Source organism: Mustela lutreola, chromosome 8, assembly GCF_030435805.1.
Source record: "Mustela lutreola isolate mMusLut2 chromosome 8, mMusLut2.pri, whole genome shotgun sequence".
In the NCBI taxonomy this organism is placed as follows: Eukaryota; Metazoa; Chordata; class Mammalia; order Carnivora; family Mustelidae; genus Mustela; species Mustela lutreola.
The window spans coordinates 96,519,035-96,529,306 of record NC_081297.1 but is presented as its reverse complement, the minus strand read 5'-3'; the positions used below and the strand labels follow the sequence as shown (position 1 = coordinate 96,529,306).

The 10,272-nt window shown below is 37.1% G+C and overlaps 1 protein-coding gene across 2 annotated transcripts; it reads right to left on the bottom strand.

Annotated features, from left to right (window-relative positions):
* Positions 1 to 2,301: 2,301 nt before the first annotated feature.
* Positions 2,302 to 9,664, bottom strand: MAGOHB (mago homolog B, exon junction complex subunit). 2 transcript variants are annotated; one of them, XM_059186097.1, is made up of 5 exons: positions 9,497 to 9,664; positions 7,419 to 7,521; positions 6,378 to 6,488; positions 4,321 to 4,403; positions 2,302 to 2,653 (listed from the first exon to the last, which is right to left on the bottom strand). In XM_059186097.1, exons 1-5 carry the CDS (start codon positions 9,655 to 9,657, stop codon positions 2,554 to 2,556), a joined length of 558 nt encoding a protein of 185 aa, XP_059042080.1. In that variant the 5' UTR covers positions 9,658 to 9,664; the 3' UTR covers positions 2,302 to 2,553. The 2 variants fall into 2 exon arrangements, with proteins under 2 accessions (XP_059042080.1, XP_059042081.1); XM_059186098.1 differs by having other exon boundaries at positions 7,419 to 7,477.
* Between the last annotated feature and the right edge of the window lie 608 nt (positions 9,665 to 10,272).

Genomic DNA, 10,272 nt, shown 5'->3' with positions numbered 1-10,272 from the left:
AGAAAGGGGAACCTTCCTACACTGTTGGTGGGAATGCAAGCTGGTGCAACCACCCTGGAAAACAGCATAGAGGTTCCTCAAAAAGTTGAAAATAGAGCTACCTTATGACCCAGCAATTGCACTATTGGGTATTTACCCTAAAGATACTAACGTAGTGATCCGAAGGGGCACGTGCACCCGAGTGTTTATAGCAGCAATGTCTACAATAGCCAAACTATGGAAAGAACCTAGATGTCCATCAACAGATGAATGGATAAAGAAGATGTGGTATATATACACAATGAAATACTATGCAGCCATCAAAAGAAATGAAATCTTGCTATTTGCAATGATGTGGATATAACTAGAGGGCATTATGCTTAGTGAAATAAGTCAATCAGAGAAAGAAAACTATCATATGATCTCCCTGATATGAGGAAGTGGAGATGCAACATGGGGGGGTTAAGAGGGGAGGAGAAGAATAAATGAAACAAGATGGGATTGGGAAGGAGACAAACCATAAGTGACTCTTAATCTCACAAAACAAACTGAGGGTTGCTGGGGGGAGGGGGGTCAGCAACGGGGGCTGGGGTTATGGACACTGGGGAGGGTATGTGCTATGATGAGTGCTGTGAAGTGTGTAAACCTGGCGATTCACAGACCTATACCCCTGGGGATAAAAATACATTATATGTTCATTAAAAAATTAAAAAATTAAAAATTAAAAAAAAAAAACACCATTTTCAGCTAATCAAAACCTAAGAGAAGTTGGTGCCTATCCTGTAGATATCCACCGAAGGAGTTTTTCATGCAGAAGGAAAAAATCCTAGGTGGAAGAATGTAAATGGAGGAAGTAGTAAACAGTAAAGGGCAAATATATGGTTAAAAATAAATAATATGGGTTATTTAAAACAAAAAACAAAACAAAACAAAATTGTGGGCCCACAAGATCAAAGAGTAAACATTTCTCCCTTTCTCCTTGAGGTTGACATCTAAGTGTAAGAAAATTACAATGTGATTTGACATTGCATATCCATCAAGGTCTACAACTTGAAGAGAAATGTTTATTTCCTGAAGAGACCTGGAGGTGATAACCAGTATAGTCTTGCACAGTGAGATCAGGTGACTTTTTAGGACAAATCTTGAGGATGGCCATGGATGTTCATGCAGTGTCAAAGATCAGACAGGACTCCATGGCAAACAGGCTGCCAAGACAAGCTCTAGAGCTACAATATCTGAAGGGTAGACACAGGGCACACTGACTATCAAAATTTAATCAAATTAAATAGCAATAAAAAAAATAGTGGTTGGTTAACAGCAATTACACCATTTTATTCTTATGTGAAAAATTAACAGGACATGATCTAGAATAGACTTACTTCAGTAAAAATAGTTAAAGAACTGAATTGACAGATGGGTATTCATTTTACATTCTTATAACTTCTATGCTTGAAATTTTTCATAATAAAATCTTGAAAAAAGTTTAATAGGACTATAAATTCAGTTATACTAGCCACATCTCAAGTACTTAAGTTGCCACGTGTAGTAGTTAGTGGCTACCTTATTGGTCGACAGATACAGAACATCTCTATTATGTCAAAGAAGTTTATTGGACAGACCCACTCTAGAACCAAGCTCAGGAAACTGGCAAACCTTCAGAGATCAATTCTTCCCAATAAGGTCAGTCCTGACATCCCAGGGCAAGTGAACTATCACTACTAGGAGATGGGAGATTAACAATCCCAGGGCCATAGTTACTACCAGGGGAAGTTAATGAAAGAGGTTGCAGGAAACTGAGAATCATAAGTTGAGCCATGCTCTTAATAGTGCAGATACACACACACATGCATTAAAGTCTCGATTTTAAATAACTTGTAATGCTGAGAACTCATTTAATTCCTACAGAAACACAAAATATATTCTGAAATATCTTATAGACAAAAATCTACTGTCAAATAAGGAATAAGGGTATAATAGAAGATGTATTTCAACTGGGGTGCTGACCTGACTCATAACTCTTTAGACAATTACTTATTATACCAAAAATATTTAAATTTTAAGAATTCCTGAGGGGTTTGGGATACATGTGAAAAATCCAGAATCTTCTGTAAACAACTTCTATAGGCACCAAAAAAATTACAGACCATTAGGTAAGAAGACATCTGCAATTGCCTTTAAACGATGAAAATCTGGCATCACATTTCTGCCTGAAAGAACTTCTACCATAGGATGTACCTACTAGAACAATTCTTTATTACCTTAAAGTGAATAAAAAGACTTAGCCTTCTGAAAAAAAAGAAAACAAAAAACCCACTCTCCATCCAGGCTTTGATATGTTTTATTACAGCAAACTTTCAACAAAAGGTTGCTTTTATTTACAGAATTTCATGTGTGAGAACTATCCAGACCACTTGGACCCAAGCTGAGAATAACCATTAAGCCTGTTTATGTATTTTCTTATTGTTAGTTGGCATACAAAAAAAAAAAAACCTTCACATTTATAAAAATCCCAAGAGTGTATATGACAAACCCATCCCTTAATTAAATATAAAAACAGCTTCAAAAACATACAATTTAGATTGGTTTAATCTTGAAATGTAATCCAATAAGACTAAAAACTAAACATTTCAGGTCCTGCACCAAATAGTAAAATACTCGAAGGCCTTCAGGATCCCTAAAATTTAAAAAAGGTAAAAGTTACTTTTTTGTTCCTAAGATGAAACATAATTTTAAAGTCAATTCCCAAAAACAAAACACACACCAAAACAAAAGAATTCAGGAGAAAGGAAGGATCTGCTGAAACTAAAATGAACATACTGATCACCATTTGTCTTTTCTAAAAAATATATAAATCTCTTCACTAGTAATAATAATTTTATATTAGTATTTATTTCCTTATAAAAAAATAGCTATACATAGTAAGAATGTAGAAAGCAGGTAAAATTATAAAGATAGAAAAAAATAATCCTCATAATACTATAAAATGTCATTCCCCACAGGATAACTATAAATATTTTGGCATTTCTCTATTTTCATACATAAAATCATTCCCTGTGCCCTTTTTAACATTATTTTCCCCTCTTTATAACACACATCTTCCCCCATATCCATCACCCAGTTACCCCTCTCCCACCCCCAGCAACCATGAATTTAAAATGTTAGCAGCTTCATGATGGAAAGAACACTGGGTATTATAGAAGACTGATGAATCAGTCTACCTCTGAAACTAATAATATATTATATGTTAATTAATTTAATTTAAATAAAAATAAATTTTAAAAAATGAAATGTTAGCAGTTTTTGATGCATAATTACCAAACCACTTCCCAAAAAACCCTGTACCAATTTTAAATCCCAGTTAGGGTATGAACACCACATCCTCATCAACTGTGGGAAAATCATCTTGATAATTCAAAAGTATCTGACTGATCTTTTAGAAACACAGTCTTTTGTATTCAATAGTTACTATGCATTCATTCCTTTTTTCCTTCCTCTAATAAATATTTACAAAGCACTTCTTGTGTGCCAGGCACTGTGCTAACTTTGGTGACATAACAAGGTTCTCACGAAATTCACATTTAAACCAGAAAAGCAAACAAGTAAGTTCTTACAATTTAAAATGACAGAGCACTAAGAAAACATTTTGAGGCACACGAGTAAGAAGTGGAAGCACAGAAATTTGGGGGGCAAAAACAATAGTATGTCCTACAAAGGCCCAAAGGAAACAAACTTGGGAAGACAGAAGAAGCTAAAAGCACATTTAAGTTATACAGATTTTCTTCAATTTCGCACATTAAACTCAAGGAGGAGAATGATGCAATATTAGGCTAATGAGGCTGATATAATCCAATAAGGATTTCTTTTTAATTTTATGAAACCCTACCCAGATTTTTACCAAAAACAGCTATTAAAATTTGCTCACTTGTTATGAAGTGGTCAGATTAAATTTTTTTGACAATCAGAAAAATAAACTGCTAATCACTTTGACAGGAAGTCTTTAATGACATAAAAGTCAGAATTATATCTGCAGAATAAACTGATTAAGTGGCCACTGAAATAATCCTAGAAAACTGGCTACTGTTCTAAAATGAGCCTCTCAAATCAATTATGTCAATTTATTTTTTTAGATTTTATTTATTTGTCAAAGAAAGAGCACAAGCAGGGGAGCGGCAGGCAAAGGGAGCAGGCTCCCCGCTACCCCACTGAGCAGGGAGCTGGATGTGGGATTTAATCCCAGGACCCTTGGATCATGACCTGAGCCGAAGGCAGAAGCTTAACTGACTGAGCCATACAGACATCTCTAAATTACATCAATTAGTTAAAATACTTTAGCATACTTACTTTGACTGATTTACATCAATAAGAGAACCTATTTTGGATGTGGTAAAAGAAATGTGTTCATCTCCAATTACAATTTCCAGCTCCTGAAAAAAATAAAATAGATTGCTGTAGTTAATGTAAAACTCCACCTCAATGGTGTCTAATCCTTGTTACCAAGAGGTCCCAATTTAGCTGCAAGTTTTCCAGCAGTCACAGAGGAGGGGAAAAAAAAAAAAAAAAAAAAAGGAAAGAAAAGAAAAGGAGAAGGAAACAAATGGAAAAGAATGATAGACATAAACTATGTCTGTAAAATAAAAACCTCATCAACTGCTCAGGAGTCCCCAGTATTAGGATCAACCAAGAATAGCTTTCCAGAAATCTCAGAAAGAAGACACCATAAATATGAATGATATATGTAAGAGTACACACAAATATTTCTTAAATCAGTAAAAACTAAAGATACAACTTTGAAGCACAATTGTGTAAATATGGGTATAAACCTATTTTTAATAAATAAATACAAGCACATTTAATCTTTCTATCAGACTTTATAAATAAAATGTGTAATACTAACAGCATCGCTTTGGCATCTACTAGGTAGGAGATCCTGCCATATCTCGGAAGCTAAGCAGGGTCGGGCCTGGTTAGTACTTGGATGGGAGATCCTGCCATTAAGGACTTTACAAACATACTCTGTAAGCCCTAAGACATCCTTCTCAGAGTATTTTATAAATGCACAATACCAGACGCATAAAGCATAGGGAAAAAACAATGATGTATTTACAACCATGAGTAAGCAAAGGATTTGGTATTTGAATCCTCGGCTGTTAAGACTGAAAGACACCTTGGTTTGACTTCACAAAGCACTGAAAATTAAGACCTAGGGGCACCTGGGTGGCTCAATGGGTTAAGCCTCTGCCTTCGGCCCAGGTCATGATCTCAGAGTCCTGGGATCAAGCCCCGCATTGGGCTCTCTGCTAGCAGGGAGCCTGCTTTCCCCTCTCTCTCTGCCTGCCTCTCTGCCTTCTTGTGATCTCTGTCTGTCAAATTAAAAAAAAAGAAAATTAAGACCTAGTAAAACAAATATGACACACTGTAGTCATTCCTAGTGTGCCATAATTATTGAAGAAATATTTTTCTAGATTTTATTTGCAAATCTAAAACCAATAATTAAGTGTCTATGTCTACAGTGATTTACCGAGTTAAATAACAAATGCCAATAAAGATGATCTTAGCTCTGTACTTCATTACGAGACCTAATTATGTACAGTTTTTGGCACATAAAAAACAGAGACTAACTAACGCTCTCAAAGGATCAAAAAATCTTTGACTCAAAGATCCAATAGATGATTTCTGGAACATACCTACCCCTCCCCACTAAGACACATGAACATATCAAAAACTAGATGAAAATACTGGGTTCTCCCTGAGTCTAAAAGAGATTAAAGGTTTACTGCTGTTATCTGTTTTTTAGTATGTATGTACTTATTGCAACAAACAAACCGAGATTTAAATTTACTTTTTAGAAGTGTTTACAATGCAGAACATAAATTCTGTTAACTCTACCTTTGCTTTCCTAAATGCTTCCTCAAACAGAAGAGGAGTTAAGTGACTGCTACAGGATGTCACCATTTATTTGATTTCTCCACATTTTTGCCGAGTCAAAGGGGATATTAAGTATAATCCTCAGGAATATACAAAAGTGAAATTAAGTGTTTCTTCCTCCAGGAGATATATCTCATTTCTTTAAGAGTTGAAAAAAACCCAATCAAACTGTCTCTCTACAAAGTGAAATTAAGCCTTCAAACTTCTCCAAAAGCCCTTTGAGGTGAGGCTACAGAGAAGACTGGTCAGAGAGAAGTCTAAATTTAGAGCTCTGTACTGACTCTTTTCCTATTCAGAGGCAGTACAGAAAATGAGACTAAGTAAAATAAAATTAAAGAGTATTTAATTGGGTGCCTACTAAATGAAAAACCAAAGAATCAGTGAGGATCTATGCTAAATAAATAAGGAGAAACATAAAAATTATATCACCAATTTCTACCATGTGTGCACATGAAGAACCACTGAATACAAACCTGTCGGCCAACTCTGTCAGGGGGAGGCCACAATGCATCATCTTCTTTTGTAATTTCACTGTCATCAATAATCCTCTTCAGTTCCTCCATTACACTCTTGTGCACATAAGCCTGAGAATAAATTACAATAAAAATTCTGCAATGTATATTACTTCCCACAATTCCTCGAATGAAATAACATACAAAGTGACAAACCCTAAATATTCAAAGAGACTGCCACAGAAAAATCTAATACTGATACCAAAATACAAGATGGGAGAGAATCACTCATCCTTAAGATTTTATTAACTCGCTTTCCCTCTCCTTTAATATGTATTTGTCTCCAAATTTAAAAAAAAAAAAGATAAGTTAAATAGCCCCTTTTTAAAACCCTGGATTTTGCCTTTATAACATGGGACTCAAATACCTCTGAATAGTTAACAATGATAACAGAAAATCTGTGAGGCAAACAGATACAAGTAGACATTACAGTGACTGCTCTGAACTTTTTCTTACCCCTAACTTTTGAGCCTTTCATTTAAAATTCATACTGTGTTTAAATCTTGATTATTGGGCACCTGGATGGTTCAGCTGGTTAAGTGACTGCCTTCAGCCCAGGTCATGATCCTGGAGAACCAGGATTAAGTCCCACCTCAGGCTACCTGCTCAGCAGGGGAACTGGTTTACCCTCTGACCCTCCCCCTTCTCGTGTTCTCCCTCTCCCTCTCTCATTCTCTCAAATAAATAAATAAATAAAATCTTTTTTTAATAAATAAATAATCTTGACTATCAATTAATGTAAGCAGGGATTGGGATAAAAAGACAAAACTAAGGAGGAAATGAATGAAATTATATGTTCAAAGGTGGGACAACTTAATATATTCAGATTGCTTCTTTGGCATTACACATGCTACATTTAGATCTAATTTAAATGGACTCCTTTTTCTATCTATAAATTGGCTTCTTTACAGCAATACAACCTTAGATGTACTTTTGTAAATTCTTAAGACATGAAGAAAATGGTCTAAGTGTAAAAAAATAAAACAATTGAAAAGAACTTACCTCCTTTCTGATCATGACATCATTTTTGTAATTGCTGTTGTTGGCATATCTAAGCTTTCCTGTGGGGAGCGGAAAAAAATTCACTCTATAACAGCAAAAACTGCTAAAAAAAATAATAAAGATATGACATTGTAAGCAATTTCAAAGGTAAAGACTGTTTTACAGTACTACTTTTATTAATATTTCCACCTTTTAACATAAGATCAATGTTAGCTAGACCTGTAAACACTCAAATATTTGTTGGTAAGAAGTTGGCTACAACTGAAGTCAGTCATTTTCAAAACTTTCATGCTTTCAATAGAATTTTTAAATATTCAACATAATTTTTAAATATTTCATACCCTCAATATAATTTAGTATAAGAGGAAGGTCATTTTTAAGGCACATTTGCTTAAGCTATGTCATGAACTAGACAGGGAACCTGAAAAGGAACTAACATTTCTTTTAAAGCCTATGTTATATATCTGTATTGGCCCTAAGTGATTTACCCAGAAAATTAATTTAATCGGTAAAACAACCCTTAAAATGTTTTATTCTCTCCTTTACTCACACTTGAGAGAACAAAGTTAAGTAACTTGCTCAGGGTCAAAAAGATTCATCTCTAGGTCTACGTTCTTCCAATACTCGTGTTTTCCCCAATACTTCAAAATGTTCTTTTAATTACTTCCTTCAAATTAATATATGTATACAATACAGCAATGCCACTATTTTAGCACTGTGACTAAGATGCACACGAACTATGTACTGCTTCTAGTTGGCCTTATGTGATGCTTCTCTACTTTTTTTTTTTTTTCACTTTCACAGAACTTTGTCCAAAGCTTAATACACCAGTTAACATCCACACTGTTTTTATGACTAGGTTCATGTCTGCATCACCCTCCAAGACATAACTCCTTCAGAGAAATTAAAGAGACTTACTCATTATTGTACCCTCAATTTTTGTACTTATGTGTTGCCCTGCACATAACACACACTCAAAGAATGCTCACAAAGCTCTCAAAAGTCTATGCAGGTGAACTGTCCTTATTATAAGCAGAGTTCAATCTACAGTAACTCTCTAAAGAGAATTAGGGCTCTCAAATGATAGAATATCCTGCACCTACTTGTCAACACACAGTTCCACCTCACCCTTTGCTCATGATGCTTTCAGCAGTCTGAATGTTTTTTTTCCCCCTCGAAGGCCAAGAAAATACCTATTCTCATTTCAAGGCTCACCTTGAAAGAGGGCTTTCACTACTTACATTATGATGATCTCAAACCCCCCTTTGCCCCACATTTTTTTTGGCACCTATTTTTGGCATTTTGAAGACAGTCTTTGAGATGCTAGTCCACCGTCTTCCCGATGCTGGCCTCTCCGAAATAAATTCCTTTCTTGTCTCACCACCAGTAGATTTTCTGCCTTTGGATTTTGTCAGCTGTGAGCCCCCAGTACGGTGTTTGAGAACCCCAGAGCATCCCTGCGCACCAGCTACAATTTCAACTGCTACCTTCCCTAGGAAGCTTTCTTTGACTCCTACATGTACCCCTAACTATTTTCCCCTTTTTATTCTTATTGCATCCTATGGGGAACGACTATATTTAAGCACCCTACACTTATTTTTCTACACGCGGAGCTCCCTCCTGCAGAGTAGGTATCACTCCTTTTCCTAGACACGTGGCCTTACATAGAGCGTCTGCCTGAATACAATGATTGAATGGGAGTCCGAAAATTACCGGTCACCGGAAGACTTTAAGCATCCATTGCTCAACAGCGGGGTGGGACGTTCTTTAAAGTGTTCAAGAATGACGTCAAGTAACCCAGACGGTGTGCTGAAAGTAGGATTCTGATTACCCTATGTTTAAGTTTCCAGGATCTGGCAGGATTCGATTTTCTGAATTCACTTACAACCAACTTATGCTTCTGATAGTCTTCGGTTCGGATTTACTTTGGCTCTAGCAGTGACCTCAGTCCCCACTGTATACCTGCAAGCCCACTGAAACGGGTTCACTCCACCCGCCTTCTCCGCGTCCGCTCCGCCCCGCTTCCCCTAGCCGCGCACCGCGCTAGACTGCGGCCGCAGCACCCCTCCTCTGCTCACCGTCTGGCCGAAACTCGAACTCCAGAAACTCGTGTCCAAACTTGCCCTTGTGCCCTACATAGTAGCGCAGGTAGAAATCGCTGGCCATCGACATTTTTGCCCCGCTGAAGCCAGCCCAAGGCCCGGCCAACTTGCCGCCGGGCGCCTGGTAGTGACGTCATCGCCCGGGATTAATGCGTCACTGCGGGCGCGCCTTTCGGGTCCCAGGTCACCAAAGGAAAGCGGGAAGGTAGTTTTCCATTCTAGAGGGTTGGAGGCGTCAGGGCGAGAGGAATCTCGCTTTACTGGGGTTGGAAGAACATTTTTCCCCCCAAAATTAAGTAGGTCAGATTATATTAGTAAAACACAGAAGTGTGAAAATGTGAGCGCATTTTTTATGGGTTTAGAATTAAGGTTTTCAAGTCGCTTACTTTTCGGGTCTCTCATTCTCGCGGCATCCTGTCCTCACGAGGTGGGTGTGGCCTCGGTCCCCTTTAACTGGTTGAAGGAGAAAGAGAAAGCCCAGAATCCGAATGGTTGACCTGGAATATCACCCTTGCCTCCAGTTAGATTCCTGACCGGAGCTTTCCCCTTTGGGCAGTGACTGCTAGTTATCCGGCAGCTAGAAGCCTGGAATAGAGATGAAGTAGAAAGAATCCATCAGACAAGAGGTCTGAAATTTGAAAGGCACATTGGAACTGAAGCTCTCTGACAGTCACGGCATTAAGAGTTCCTCTTAATAGTAAAACTTGAATCATTCAGTAAGGGTTAATCTTTAGTAGCCTATAGAGTTTGAC